Here is a 16,030-nt window from a genome sequence, read left to right on the forward strand (position 1 = left end):
AATGAATATGGTAACTTTGTATATTGTATTAATTAAGTTGAGGGTTTCATATATAATTATAATTATAATTGGTTACTCACAGTAAGGGCAACGACAGCAACCACTAGTCCAATTTTAGCCACTTCTCCAATGTAGGGGTTGTTGAAGTCTAACTGATGGAGGGATCTTGGATTCAACCCCCCTTTGACATGTTTCACAATTTTAACTCCATTTTTATCAGCTCTTGTGATAAACACAATTAAAGTTGACACAACAACAGATACAAGAGGAGAGATTGATGCCAACCAGAATAGTTTCTTCTTCCTTTTACCCTGCCAATTAATTAGCACAAATTAATTTCAAACTATATTTATTAGTTCTAGGAAATTTTAATAATTACATTTCTTGTGCCTGTTTAATTTGGAAGCTAATTAGTTATTATTTTACCTTTACACTAATAAATGGATGCAGAATATGAGTGATTATTTTTTAAAAAAGTTATAAAAAAAAAGTATATAATAATATTTTTAAAAATAAATCAAATTAAACACGTACCTAATCCATCAGATTTTTTTTAATTAAGGGGACAATAAACAAACAAACAGAAAATAACTACATGTTTTTTAATCATTAAACTTATGCTTAATAATATTTATAATTAAATTTATTATAATAAATGTACTGAATGGTGAATTGGAATCTGGTTCCAAAACTATCTTTATTCTTAGTTCCCTCCCCCCCCTCCCCCACCAGCTCCCAATTTATTGGGAAAAGAATAAAAAGTAGCATACTGGATTATGAATTGCTTCCCAAACAGCTTTCATGACAGAGACTATGTCGGTCTTGGTCAAAAAATTGGTGATTCCTAAGAGTCCCTTTAACTGTTGAAGCCCAATCACAATGGCTGCTCCTGCCACAAATCCAACTATTGCAGCATGGGATAGGAAATCCACAAGGAACCCAAGTCTGTTAAATTTTAATGGATGCCAAAGTTAAAAAAGATCACTCTCAACCTTATGGGAAAGTTATAAAAATATAATGATAGGAACATGAGCATAGTATGTTAATTAATTGTTCACCTGAGGAGTCCGAAGGAAGTCTGAAAGATACCAGCAAAGAGAGTAGCAAGCAAAATCAGCTTTGTATAACCCACTGGATCAGTAGCAGGGTCTACTAATTTCTCCATCATTGAGGATAACAGAAGAGAAACCACTGCCACCGGACCAATTGCTATCTCCCTCGAGGTTCCCATTACAGCATAGATAAGTGGTGGTACCACACTTGTATCTAAATCATTTTATTTCACAAATTAGTAATAAACCAATATCGAGTACTAAATTTATTATTTAAAAAGGCATCATATGGAATGAAAAACAATTGTAATGATAATAAGTAGGAAAAAAAGAAATGGAAGAAAAAAAAAAGTCAAACAAGTCACAATTAAGAGAAGCTGGCAAATTAAACACGACGAAAAGAGTTGAAAATAAATCCTACATTAGCATAATTATAAACAAATAAAAAGAGTATACAAGCAAGATTATTACAAGTAGATACTCCATTTTCAGAAAAATAGTTCACTCAAACTACAAGTCCACCATCTCACGATCGTATGGCCCGCCAACAAATTTTAATAAGCTGAAAATGTCTGTTACAGAACATATAACAGGAGTTGACATATGTGCCACACATCTGATCAATAAGAAGTTGACATATGTACAGAAAAATGATATTCAAGCCAGCATAAAATATATCTCCACCACCTACCAGTTCATAAAAACCAGAGTTAGTGAACTTATTAAATTCAAACTCTAAATTCTGTTGTAACAATTGAGCCTACCCAAGAATAAGGCAACTAAAGCTCAAGCTTTAGAACCACAAACAAAAAATTATTTGTTATTAGTTTTTTTTAAAACTAAAAATATGACATATGTTAATAAAAACCATTTCATACACTCTGCAAAACCATTTCATACAGTATTTGTAGTGTACTCTCAATGGAAATACACTTATGAGATAACCTCTAATCTTTTTTTATCAGTGAAAAACTCTATAAAAAAAGGTAAAACCAAAAGACAGAAACTCCAAGGACCTTATAAGTCCAATCAGCTGAGCCCACTGAGCATCAACAGTACTCCATTGATCCCCCTCAATAACCAAAACAATATGAAATACGGCATGTGAGAATAGGGTCAGAGAGGATAACATTAGCACAAACCATGATATCAAAGATGGTTGACAGACACGAAATCTTGTTTGCAAAACAAGAAAAAAGTTTCACTACATAAATAAAAGACATAACTAGTTATATTAGCATCTAAAATACTAGAAAAAAGAAGTGCCAAGTGATGGAATGATAGAAAAGAATAATAAAATCATATATGTCCAAACAAACTTATATCACCAAATGCCTCCTAAAGGGTGATCCTGTTTAACTACTGCACAGGTCAATAAACTCCATCGCATTTATATCACCAAACAAACTTGCAAAAGACAAAATTACATATTTAGAAAAATCATATATGTCCGTACATAGCTGTTTTATGTCCAATGGCCAATGCATCACAATCAGGTGATTCACATGTGAAACAGAAAAATATACAGAATGACCCAAAGCACTGAATGATGTCTACATCTCAAATTTAGACCACAGTGAAAAGGAAAATAAAAAAAATGTAGGCTTCACTTAGAACACAATAATTTTTTGCAGCTCGGTTCCAAAAGAAAATTTGAGTAATTTGAAGGACACGCAACCCACATTTAAGCATGAATGATATGGACAATGATATTTTTTGCTTAGACCACAATAATTGTAAACAATGCTATTTGGCACCTATACCTTTTCTAAAACTGGAGCCATTCCCATTATCACCGAAGCCAAAGCAGAGCGAACATGCTGCAAAGAATTCATTGACAATTCCTGCACTCAAACACAAACATAAACACACACTCTCTCTAAGCCTCCAATTGAAAGCAAATAAATTGAACCCACACTCTCCACTCCCACACTCAACGCAACAATTTCTCTTGCAATGACAAACTCAAACCCAAAAAACCAAACAACAGTTTCCATCATCATCATAGTCTACATTCTCTTCTTCTCACTAGCAACAACTTTGGTGTCGTGTCTGAACCAAGAAGGCTTATACCTCCACCAGCTAAAACTCTCCTTAGACGACCCAGACTCAAAACTCTCTTCATGGAACTCACGAGATGCTACTCCCTGCAACTGGTATGGCGTAACCTGCGACGCGACAACAAACACCACCGTAACGGAGTTGGACTTGTCCGACACCAACATCGGAGGCCCATTCCTCTCAAACATCTTGTATTGTCTCCCAAAGGTCATTTATGTGAACCTGTTCAACAACTCCATCAACGAAACCCTACCTTCAGAAATCTCCCTCTGTAAAAACCTCATCCACCTCGACCTCTCCCAGAATCTTCTCAATGGCCCACTCCCAAACACCCTCCCACAACTTCTTAACCTCCGCTACCTCGACCTCACCGGCAACAACTTCTTCGGCCCCATCCTTGACTCATTCGCAACATTCCAGAACCTGGAAGTTCTCTCCCTCGTTTCGAATCTTCTAGAAGGTACAATCCTTGAAAAAATCATACTCTAATGCGAGGCGAAGGCGAAACGGAGCGTGCAATTCTTGAAAAATCATACTCTAGCTCAAGAGGGAGTAATAGTTTTCTGGTTGCGCATTAGAGCGACGTAGCTAGGGCTGTTAAATTCTTCGAAGAACGAGGACGGTCTTTTATTAAAACCCGTCATAATCTTTATGTCATATAATTACAAGATTGCCACTAAGACACATTCTAAGGCCGTTATTAATAAACGTTTTAGAATGTGTGTCGTAAAAGACAATTTTTAATAAAATAATTATAAAAATGTCACTGCTTTATTTTCTAAGGCGGTTTCGCAAGGACCGTCGTAGGATAGCTGTCGTAAAATCATAACTTTCTAGTAGTGAACGTATTATAGCATTCCTTCAGGTTTCTAAGAGCAACATCTCACCCAATTTCATGGAGAAACTAGGTTCATATGAGAACCATATTATAAACTTCATAAATAGAGAAACTAGGTTCATATGAGAACCATATTATAAACTTCATAAATAGAAAAAGACATAAGAAAGCTATGCCTCCAATGCAGTCAAGGCAACTTCCCCTACCTCATATTGATTGGCAATAAGAAGTGTATCAAAAGGTAAGGTAATGTACTTTTTTGTTATCATTTTATTTCTAAGTGAATTGGATTGAACAGCAGATATTTGTCAAATGAACAAAACCCAAAATGATGAAGAATGATGGCTTTTATTGTGAGAAATTATCAAGAAGAAAATGAAACTCTTCAGTAGTCTTGTAGGAAAAATAATGAGAACTCTTCTTAAATCCATACTACTCAATGTTTATATATATTGATGAACCTTCACATAATATTTGAAAAAATGTGTAATGTAGCAGTAGAAATTACTTGTGCTTTACCCAATAAGGATTTTTTTTTGTTTTTTTTTTCTAGAGTTAATTTCTTTTAGTGCTGTCGTTTTATTCTCTATTGGTTATTTGTATTGAGAATATCTGGTAATTGTTAACATGTCTTTGTGTTGATATGAATGGTATTTCTTTAGTGAGATTTTTGAAGTTTTCAATTTAATATTCAAAGTCATGGTTGGTGTGCTTAAGTTCCACATCTAGTAGTATGGTACGCTTGATGGAGTATTAAGTGACATGGTTCTCCAAGTGTTTAGGTGCTTATCTTACATGCATGATGTGTGCACAATTAAGCATGAAATTTATAATGCATTACAAAATGAGAAATTTTTTATCATCCTTCCTTAGTGGAACAATGGTACAAATTTTCTTGCACAAGAGACGACAAGGTTTCTAATTAACCGATCCCTATTTGATTTGGTTGATTTTATTTTGCAGATTAAGTCCATGAAACAAAATTACTTGCCAGAGTTGAATGAAATGTACCAAAAATCTGCTAGTAAACTTCAGCGGGTATGCTTAGTCAGATAAATTTTTAACAACTGCTCTATGAATAAACCAGCCTTTTCCATTATTATTATTATTATTATTATTATTATTATTTTGGTAATCTCTAAAGATTGCTAAGCACTATTAAGTCATCACCTTTCCTGAAAGTGAAAGGGTGCCCTTTATTATTTTTTTTCTCATCAATTATTTTTAATGTGTTTAACCTTGTACCTTTTTTTTTTCTTTATCAGCATACCTCCCTTCCACAACAACCGAAGTCATATAAACTCGAAAAGTTGAAGAAATTTATGAAGATGTTGGAATGTGCTATAGCATTCCTTCAGGTTTCAAAGAGCAATATCTCACTTAATTACAGGTTGAAACTGGATTCATGTGAGAAGCAGATTATAAAGATCATAAATATAAATAGACCTAACAAAATCGTGCCTCCATTGCAATATGGACAATTTCCCCCACCTCATATGCAGTCTCATTAAAATCAAGTGAACTCTCAATTGCAAACAACAAATATGCAAGGAGGCTTTGTAGCAGCAACCCAGTAGAATAATATCACAAGCTTAAGAATATGGAATTGAACAAAGTTAACAAAAATGGTAGCATGCAGCAAGCTTCATGTGCTTAGGATACAGTAGAACATGAAAGTTTGTATTAGAGTCAAGTTGCGAACTCAACTCATTTCTAGACTTTTTTTTTTTTTTCTGAATTCTCATTTCGTGTCAACTATCCCTACTCTAATTTTATTTATTATGTTTTAATATTTAATGTTCTATACTTTTGTAGATTTAATTTATTGTTTTAAATATACTATAGCAATGTGTGTGCGCGCACGAATTTATGCATTTTTAGGTTTGGTGTATATTTTTTTATCAACAATTATTAATATACCTCCTCTAATTGTTTACTTTTTTTTTAATCCCAAATTCAAAAGCTAGCCTCCATAATTCTATATTGGGTTATCCGATTTTAACCTTTGCAATCATATTTTATTGTATTCTCAATGTCCCTTGGTCCATATGTCTCTCAATTGAACACGAGAGTAAGAGTGTGTTATTCTCGTAAAGTTCTGATCATTGATTCTTTTATACTTGAGTGAAAGAGTAAACACAAATATGTCAAATATCACATATTGGTATGCATGGTCACACATATTTCATGTTCTACTCTATCGAGAGGTCCAATAGCATAACTCCAGATGTAACAAATCTATATATGTGACTGTTTTACTTAGAGTATAGTCTAAAAGGGACATAAAAATCTAACTTAGGAACAATGATTTGAATGAAACAAGTGAGTAATAATGTTGAAAGTTGAAATTGCAGAGATAGATACCTGGCAGAGAATGTGAAACGCAATGAGGACGAGAGAGGCACTTGCAGAGATAGATACCAAACAAATGTGAACCCTAGCACAGATCTATATGAATAAAGTAATTTTCCTTAGTAAGGAACATAATTCAATTTGCTGCATCAGGAATTGTAGCAAGGGATAACGAATTGGTGGAAATAATAATAAAGAAGGGTGAGGGTTACTTACGTAGACAGAGTGAGTGGTCGAAGAAAGAGAGAGGAATGGACTGCGACGGAGGTGACGGCGAGCAGAGAACTAAAGATGCGAGACTACAATGAAAGGGTAGCAAGTCTGGTTCAAGGTTTTGATTATTAAATTGAAATAATTAATTTTATTGTACAAAGTAAATGAATAAATAAATAAAAATATCTAAAATAGTTATAATTTTAAATCAAACTGAGCTAACAACTGCTCATAAGTTTGGTTCGGGTTGAATATCAGTCAAAAATAAAAGTTTGTATTAGAGTCAAAGCTGCGAACTCAACTCATTTCTAGACATGTTTTTTTTTTTTTTTGAATTCTCATTTAGTGTCAACTATCCCTACTCTAATTTTATTGTATTGTCAATGTCCCTTGGTCCATATGTCTCTCAATTGATTATTAGTGATCATCATTGCTGGGCAATCTTACAAAACATGAAAACACAATCCATTGACAAGTGGAAGAAAGCCTTAGCCAAGTAAAAGCCTTATTATAAGATAGATTCATTTAGCAATTAGCATGATACAAAGTAACTTAGCCCATGTAGTGCACAACTAAATGAAAATATGAAATTAGAGAAAAGGGCCCCACTTTGCTTCAAAGATATAGAGAGACATAATATGCAAGATACATGGTTCCTGGCCCCCGAATTGAGGCAAGTGCTGAGGTGCAGAACTGAAATTACAATTATGTTGTATAGAGAGCAATAACATGTATTTTCCAATGAATTGTCCCCCCCCCCCCAGTCAACCACAGGACCCTCCGAGCACAATGCACTCAGCTTTGTACAATAAATCAAACTGAATAGCTTTTTAGTATTTTAGACTCGCTAATTTGAACTTCTGGTCTAGAGAATACTATAATCTGAACAGCTTTGTATTATAAAATTTGCCAAAACCTATGCCAATGTTCCTTAGACCCGAGCACACATGCAGCTTATAGTCAGAGGCTACTAATATAGAGAGGCAACATTCACATATCATTTAATCTTCTCTCAACTATTATCAGAAAAAGGTACAACTAAATTCAGCTTTAGGCATCCCAGGCTTATCAACCCACAAGCAGAATATCTTTTGCACAGTAAGGTGATAAATTTATCAACATATAATATGTTTATGTGGAGATACCTGGATTTTAGCTCCACGATATGTGATGACACCTGGGATGCAAGTTAAGGTGGTAAACTCATAGGAAGCAACCTATAAACAAAAACAAGTAAAAACTTTAGAAAGTTCTTTAATACAAACTAAACTTTAGATAATTTGGAAAATTATTATGCTACCCACCACCCAAACCCAATACAAAGATAAAATCACCCTGCATGCACATTATAATTGATTACTTAATGAACATAATGCATAACCTCTGTTGCATTATTAGAAAGAAAAAGTAGAGCACTCTAATCCTTCTTGAAATCATACAACAAAACTCAAACGTAACCATCAACAAAAACCCCAAAATAAGTTAGGAAACAATCCTATACCAAAGTATATAAAAAATACACTAACTGAAAAGTGAAAAGACATGCATTTTGCTTAGCCAAATACACTGCATACCAGCTAATTAAGCACACACCCACAAAGCACTGCAGTGCCTCTTTTCCTTATAGAAACTAAAGAGCCAAAATATGACTTGACTAGAAGCCAATATTGGAATCAGAAGTTTACATGATGATTATTCCTTTTTATGTTCGATCTTTTTTCTTTTCTTGTTTTACTATATGGATAGTTTACATGATGATTATTCTTGTTCCACTATGAATAATAAAATTTATCATTTCAATATAAGTATATTGGACAACAATATGCTCCATTTACCAAGTGAACATTTTTTTGGGTGAATTTTACCTAGTGATTAGTGAACTATTAAACAGTGCAAATAGGACATGCAACTTCCTTCACCTATCTTGCACATCCATCAGACTTGGAACCTACAAACAACACCACTTAACAGAGTTATAGAGATAAAATTCAAAATCTAAAAGAAAATAAAAATTCAAGCCATCTCAACTAAATTATCTATTACAACAAATTGCTTCAAACCTGCTTACAAGTTATGAATAAAAAATTAAAATTCTATATAGTAATTACATTACCTGATGCCTTTTGATTTCTCTCTAGTTCCTCCTGCCAAGACATTCACCAACAAGAAAGATTACCAAAGTAACTAAAAGTCTATTGGGTTTTACTATGTAACTATGCTATTAACTAATAAACATGGGGAACAATTTGTTCTTGATTGCTGATTATATCTCTAATCTTTAACACTACTTGTGCTTAAGATTAGCTTTTTACATCAATATAATTGTTTGCTTATTTAAAAAAAACATTGACTTGTAATCAGTAAAATTGTCGATTTTCATTTGACCTGTGATCTTGTAATTCTGGCTTAACTTAATGTCCAATGAAACACTCAGAGACCCATTTTTTATTTCACTCACTTGAAAGCAATCTTCAATCTGATTCTAATCTTGGAATTCATATAACAAATGTGATATCAAATGGGAGAGAATTTTTTTACGAGTGAGATTATTTTTTTTAAAAGTTACTTGTTGTTTCGATTATTGTTATTTTTTATACCTAAAACAATAATAAAATGAAATGTGATTTTCTTGGTGTGATTAGTACCATGCTGACTCAACTGAGTGAGGCTTAAAATAAATTTTATGAGGTTTTTTTTCTTTTAATGAGAAAGTTATATGTTTGAGTTTTTTTTATAACATATGGTCTTTTTTAATTTTATAAAATTAATGAAAATATTATTTTTGTTGGTGGACCTTAAACTTAGGTCCTGATTAGTATTGTGTGACTTAGATGTATCTATCAAAATTGATTTTCATCCAAACTTATATAAGTGTACTGGTCAACAAGTAATAAAATTAAAGAAATGGTCATCTCATATAGATCAATTAGCATGTTCTTATCACTAAGTGTTAATTTAGTGAATCAAAATACAAGATTGTCATGGTTAGTAGTTAGTGAAAATTGAAAATCTAATAGCCTATGAAAGACATTTGGACTAATCAAATATTCAAATACTCAAGAAACACAATGACTAAAGGTGGAAAATATAAATCAAGATCCTATACTCCCTTGTTCCTAAATTCACTCACTTGAAATCTTAACCTCACACATTAGATGAACGTTCAAATGTTGCAATAGAGTAACTAGTCTTGATTCCTTGTAACTATAATTTTATGAATTATTAAATAAGAGCTTTAATTCTGTAAGCACTCTCACTTAGCAAGTCTGCATTAGGTTCAGGATTCTAAAGAATGCACATAACCATATACTTATATTCCTAAATCTACGTAATAATGTCTCTTAATTTTAATCAGTTCAACCTTAGATCCAACTTTCCAAGTGCAACTAAAGACATTGAGAAAAGAGAACAAGATTGAATCACATTATATGAAATACAATTGAAGGAATCATTCACAAATTTAGAACAGAGTTTTATTAATTACAAAAAAAAGTACATGAAAATGAAATTAAGAACTTAGCACAAGATATATATCCAACACCACCAATAGCCTTTTTCATTGCAAAGTTACCTCATCGAAAGAAGTTACATGTTCAAGAACTCCAGCTCTGATAGTAGCAACATTCAACACCTTTATTCAGCCAAGGATCTGAAGTGGTCCATCAAATATGATTTACACAAGATAAGGAAAAGGTTATTACATGCTTCAGGGATACTAAGATCACTATTATACAAGTTCATTCCCACAGAAGACAACCAGGAGTTCTCAAATGAAGAGCACAACAGTGATCTATATTATGTGCATGAATACTTAACAGCACACACTCAGGCAACTCAACAAACAGATTCACTGAAAACCTTAGCTGTGTCGTCGTGTCATTTTACTAACAATGATGTTCAGGACAAGGTTTTGCCAACAAACATGTTTCGGACACTCACACTCCCCAAATTGAGAAGATCAGAGGTAAGTAATAAGGGATTCTTTTATGCGACCACAATAGGAAATTCATACTCAAATCACATTATTTTGAGTGTATACAATTTCATAACCCTTTACATTATAAATTAAGCAATCTGACTCATTAAGCTAACAGGTTCATAAAGGAACCAAACCATATTGGATAACCTCAAAAGAGAACAGGCAACAATTTAGCAGAGAATCAGGATGGAAAGAACCATTACCTAATGCAGGTTCGACACTTTCACTAAAATCAGAAGGGAGGAAAAGTATTAACAAGCATGCATTAATTTTAATTTTTAACTAGCTAGCATTATTTTCATTGTGGTGGAACAGTGTGTGACTTAAAGAGTTCAGAGGGCCAGGCTCCAACTTTGTCCCAGAAACTTGTTAGAGAGTATGTTAGAAAGCTACTAGTGAACTCAAATATTCTGAAATTCAGACGTGCAAAAAAAGACAAAGACAAAATACAGGAGATATGCGGAAGATACAGAAGGAAGCAGCTACAGTTTGACTATGTAGAAAATGAAGGTAAAGCAATTTCAGAATCTGAAGACTTCAACTTGTTGGAGAAACAATATAGACAGGTTAAAAAGATGAGCCAGCTGTTGTACGCAGAATCCTGTGTAGTATCAGAAGAGTGGAAAAGCTTCCAAATCGTAAATTGGGACATATGCAAGGAGATAGGAAATACCCACAACTCCATATGTTAGTTTGTCGTGCCCATGGAAATACCCACAACATGCATAAAACTCTGTGGCTTGAACTAACAGTCCCAAAAGGAAAAGCACGAGAACATACCTTGATATGACTTTCTTTGTGGCTTTTCCTCTTCTTCGTGGCGTTGGGAGACACTGTGTGATGGGGGGTTTTGTTTCCAAGAGATTGCGATTGAAGGAGAGGGCGGCGTATGAACGAAACGGTGGCGTAAGACTGCGCGGTTGAAGGAGAGGGCGACCACGGATGAGAAAGCGGCGTAAGAGCAAAAGAACCTTCGTGGGCTAGGTTAAAAATTAAAAAGATATACAAAGACGGTCTTTCGTAAAAACGTCGTTGTCTTACTTTTTGGTAATTACAAAATTGCCACTGGAGGACATTCTAAGACGGTCGTCTATAACCGCCTTAGAATGTACGACGTTAAAGACAAAAATTTTCTCTTTTATTACAAAATTGTCACTGCTTCATATTCTAAGACGGTTTTAAACAACCGCCTTAGAACACGCGTCTTAAAAAATGACTTTTGTAGTAGTGTTATTGATTTTTTATTATATATTCTATTTTTTTCCTTGAAGAATGGTAAGATTTTGTAAGAGTAATTTTTTAAAAGCCATGTCTTAATTAAAAAAAATCAAATCACAACATATAAAAATATGAATAAATAATTGGTACAATAAAACATACAAACAAAAACAAGTTTAAATTGCTTATCACCAGAGTGTAATAAAAGAATTTCCTTCAAAACCGTGGAAAAATACAATATTTTTGACGGAATTAATAAATTTGGTGGAAAATATTCCGTCAAAAATATCTATTTTTTTGTAGTGGTGGATTACTAAAAAAATTAGTTTGTTAATGGGGTGATTATAATTTACTTATTTATTAGTATAAAACAAAGCAAATATCAATGGAGAGGATGAGAGGGATAGAAAGTGTGTTGTGTGTGAGTAGAGGTTTCTTTAGCCAAAAAGTTCGACACAAAGTTTCCAATTTTCTACCCCGTGCAAATCGTTGCTATAGTGTCTTTTGTTTTGCATTGACTTGGAAGTCAATTTATGCAAAGATGGAACACAGATATCTCAAAGAAATTATTAAGGTTGTTACGTTGCCATCGAAATTGATTTGCAGGTCATTATCAGAACATATGGCACTTAAGTTTTATTTTAGTTTAATTTTGTTATTGCCAACTTTGAAATTTGGTCCCCCATTTTTTTTCCTTGTAAATTTGATCTTTCCCCATCTTAACTTTTATTCATAATTAATTTAATATTTAATATTTAACAGAAATGGAGATGACAACACTATTGGATCAATATTTTTTGTTAAATATTAGATGCATGAACAAAAATTATATTAGGAGATTTGTGATCAAGTAGAGGAAATTAAAATATATAAACCTCGTATATGGAGTCTTCGTATTTTAATTTTAAAAATAAAATTTTTGTAAAGAGAAAATTTACTTAATTTTTTGTCTTGGATAAGTGAACGAGAATAAACAACTCTGTCATTTAGCCATACTATCAACTATATATATAAATCCTGCCGCAGGCTCCATCTTTCATACTTGACAATTTAAGAGAAAACTGATCACAGTAAGCGATCTTTGTTTTACTCTTAGTCATTTAATATCAACAAAAATATAATGAGTTGTTATTTTCTGAAACTATTTTATGCACTTTTGCTGCTTTTATTGCATGCTGCAGGATCCATTCTTGGATTCAACAGCCTTCCCAATAGCGCAGAAATTAAGTGCATTGAGAGTGAGAGACAAGCACTCCTCAACTTCAAACATGGCCTCATAGATAAGTATGGCATGCTATCTACATGGAGGGACGATAACACTAACAGAGACTGTTGCAAATGGAAAGGCATTCAATGCAACAATCAAACTGGTCATGTTGAGACGCTTCATCTCCGTGGTCAGGATACACAATATTTGAGTGGTGCAATCAATATCTCTTCATTGATTGCCCTTGAAAATATTGAACACCTGGATCTCAGCTATAATGCTTTTCAAGATATCTCTATCTCTCTGATTCCAGAACTCATGGGCTCGTTCACCAATTTAAGATATCTCTATCTCTCTGATTCTTTATTTGGTGGGAGTATTCCTTCTGATATTGGAAAGCTTACACATTTACTGTCTCTTGATCTAAGTGATAATGATCTCCATGGAAAAATCCCTTATCAACTTGGAAACCTTACACATTTACAATATCTTGATCTAAGTGATAGTGATCTAGATGGGGAACTCCCATATCAACTTGGAAATCTCTCACAGTTGAGGTATCTTGATCTTGGTGGGAATTCATTTTCGGGAGCACTCCCTTTCCAGGTTAGGAATCTTCCTTTGTTGCACACTCTTGGACTTGGTGGCAATTTTGATGTGAAATCTAAGGATGCAGAGTGGTTGACTAATCTTTCTTCCTTGACAAAACTTAAGCTAAGTTCCCTATACTACCTTTCCTCTTCTCATCACTGGCTACAGATATTTGATTGTTCTCTTTCAGATACAAATATTCAAAACTTAAGAGAGTTGAGGCTATTTGATTGTTCTCTTTCAGATACAAATATTCAATCTCTGTTTTATTCACCTTCCAACTTTTCCACTGCTCTTACCATCCTTGATCTTTCTTCAAATAAGCTCACATCCTCAACATTTCAACTGTTGTCAAACTTTAGCCTTAATCTTCAGGAGCTTTATCTTGGTGATAATAACATTGTTTTGTCATCTCCTCTCTGCCCAAACTTTCCTTCTCTTTTGATCCTTGACCTTTCCCATAATAATATGACATCATCAGTCTTTCAAGGTAGCTTCAACTTCAGCTCAAAACTTCAAAATCTTGATTTGCGAAATTGTAGTCTTACGGATGGAAGTTTTCTTATGTCATCTTCTTTCATTATGAGTTCTTCATCTTCTCTTGTTTTCCTTGATCTCTCCTCAAATCTGTTGATATCATCAACTATATTTTACTGGCTCTTTAACTCCACCACCAATCTTCATAACCTTTTCCTTGATAATAACATGTTGGAAGGTCCCATTCCAGATGGATTTGGGAAAGTAATGAACTCTCTTGAAGTTCTTTACCTCTTTGATGACAAACTGCAAGGCGAGATTCCATCTTTCTTTGGTAACATGTGTGCATTTGCAGGGTGACGTCACTGAATCCCATCTTTCTAACTTGCAATATATGGGATATTTAAATATGTCTTTCAATTACCTCATTGGTGTAATTCCTGATATATCAGTGAAGCTTCCTATGAGACCGTCTATAATTCTGAATTCAAATCAGTTTGAGGGTAAAATTCCGTCATTTTTACTACAAGCTTCCGTGCTGATTCTCTCTGAAAATAATTTTTCAGATATGTTTTCATTCTTATGTGACCAAAGCACAGCTGCATATTTGGCCACTTTAGATGTATCACACAATCAAATAAAGGGGCAACTCCCAGATTGTTGGAAATCAGTAAAGCAATTAGTGATTCTTGATTTAAGCAGCAACAAATTGTCAGGGAAGATTCCTATGTCCATGGGCGCCCTTGTTAATATGGAAGCCTTGGTTTTACGAAACAATGGTTTAATGGGTGAGTTGCCTTCTTCTTTGAAGAATTGCAGCAGTTTAATTATGCTGGACCTGAGTGAAAATATGTTGTCGGGTCCAATACCATCATGGATTGGAGAAAGTATGCATCAATTGATAATCTTGAACATGCGAGGAAATCACCTCTCAGGAAATCTACCCATTCATCTCTGTTATTTGAAGCGTATTCAATTGTTGGATCTTTCAAGGAATAACTTGTCAAGTGGAATTCCATCATGCTTAAAGAATTTGACTGCAATGTCTGAACAGACCATCAACTCAAGTGACACTAAGTCTGATATATATTGGAATGATAAGACTTCCTTTGCAAGGCGAGATGCTGACCCTCTAAAGTTGTTCAGGCCAGCCATATTTGAAGTCTCAAAGCTTAGGTTTTGTTCTTAGGAGTGGACGAAAATAAACACCTAGGAAATCTCCCAAGGACTTATACTCTAACCCATACGGATATAACCGCTAAGCTCACCTTGGCAATCTCTCAAACCATAAATAATTCTCAGGTATTTTTTTTATCTTTGATCTTACAATTTTGTTTTCATATTCTTTTGGAATCGTTGTTAAGCAAAAATTTAGTGAAGAGGATGCAGATGTTGTCGCAAAACAAAAGAAGCCAGTGTATCTTACATTCTTGCTGTGTAAGAGAACACTTTTTGGTCCAAAAGGGTAGCATATCACGACAGATGGTAACATGTGAATCATACTGCCGACCAATTAGATGGGTCCTTGGTTGAATTCATTGAATTTATTCTGTAAAAATAGTCGTTTGAGAAAGTGATTATTTTGCATAATTAATTTGATACGCAACACCCACAGAAATAGGAACGGATTGTTCAACACTCCAACCTGATAGAAAATGAATCCTTTTAAGTCCAAAATATGTGTTTTACTTATAATTTGGAAACTGCCAACCTAAAATTGGTCATTGTAAATTGTTCTTGTTTACCAATAATAATATATTTTGGTAAATCAAAATAAATTGTATATGTAATTAATTTGAATCAAATCATGGTTTTTGTAGTTCCATAAACCTAATAAATAGTGCTTTTGCAGAGATCATTATGAAAACATTAATAAGTAGGGTCGTGGTCACAATTAATTTAGCAATTAGCTAAAGGTAACCCATTTTTTCTTTTCAATTTCAATTTGCAAATCATTATGAATATTATTTGTAAATGAAACCTAGTTTACAAAGTTCAAATTGATCTTCCTCAAAGGAATTAATCCGTCATCATCCCTATGA

General features: G+C 33.6%; 2 protein-coding genes across 2 annotated transcripts; one reads left to right on the forward strand and one right to left on the reverse strand.

Moving 5' to 3' along the window:
• Positions 1-62: 62 nt before the first annotated feature.
• LOC114389920 (sulfate transporter 2.1-like) lies at positions 63-3,706 on the reverse strand. The gene is made up of 4 exons (XM_028350623.1): positions 2,816-3,706; positions 1,059-1,266; positions 771-945; positions 63-311 (listed from the first exon to the last, which is right to left on the reverse strand). Exons 2-4 carry the CDS (start codon positions 1,229-1,231, stop codon positions 63-65), a joined length of 597 nt encoding a protein of 198 aa, XP_028206424.1. The 5' UTR covers positions 1,232-1,266; positions 2,816-3,706.
• Positions 3,707-12,799: 9,093 nt separating this feature from the next.
• On the forward strand, positions 12,800-15,727 carry LOC114390314 (receptor-like protein 6). The gene has a single exon (XM_028351017.1). The coding sequence runs from the start codon at positions 12,834-12,836 to the stop codon at positions 14,346-14,348; it is 1,515 nt and encodes a 504-aa protein (XP_028206818.1). The 5' UTR covers positions 12,800-12,833; the 3' UTR covers positions 14,349-15,727.
• The last annotated feature ends 303 nt before the right edge of the window (positions 15,728-16,030 follow it).

Source organism: Glycine soja, chromosome 16 (assembly GCF_004193775.1).
Source record: "Glycine soja cultivar W05 chromosome 16, ASM419377v2, whole genome shotgun sequence".
NCBI classification, from domain to species: domain Eukaryota; kingdom Viridiplantae; phylum Streptophyta; class Magnoliopsida; order Fabales; family Fabaceae; genus Glycine; species Glycine soja.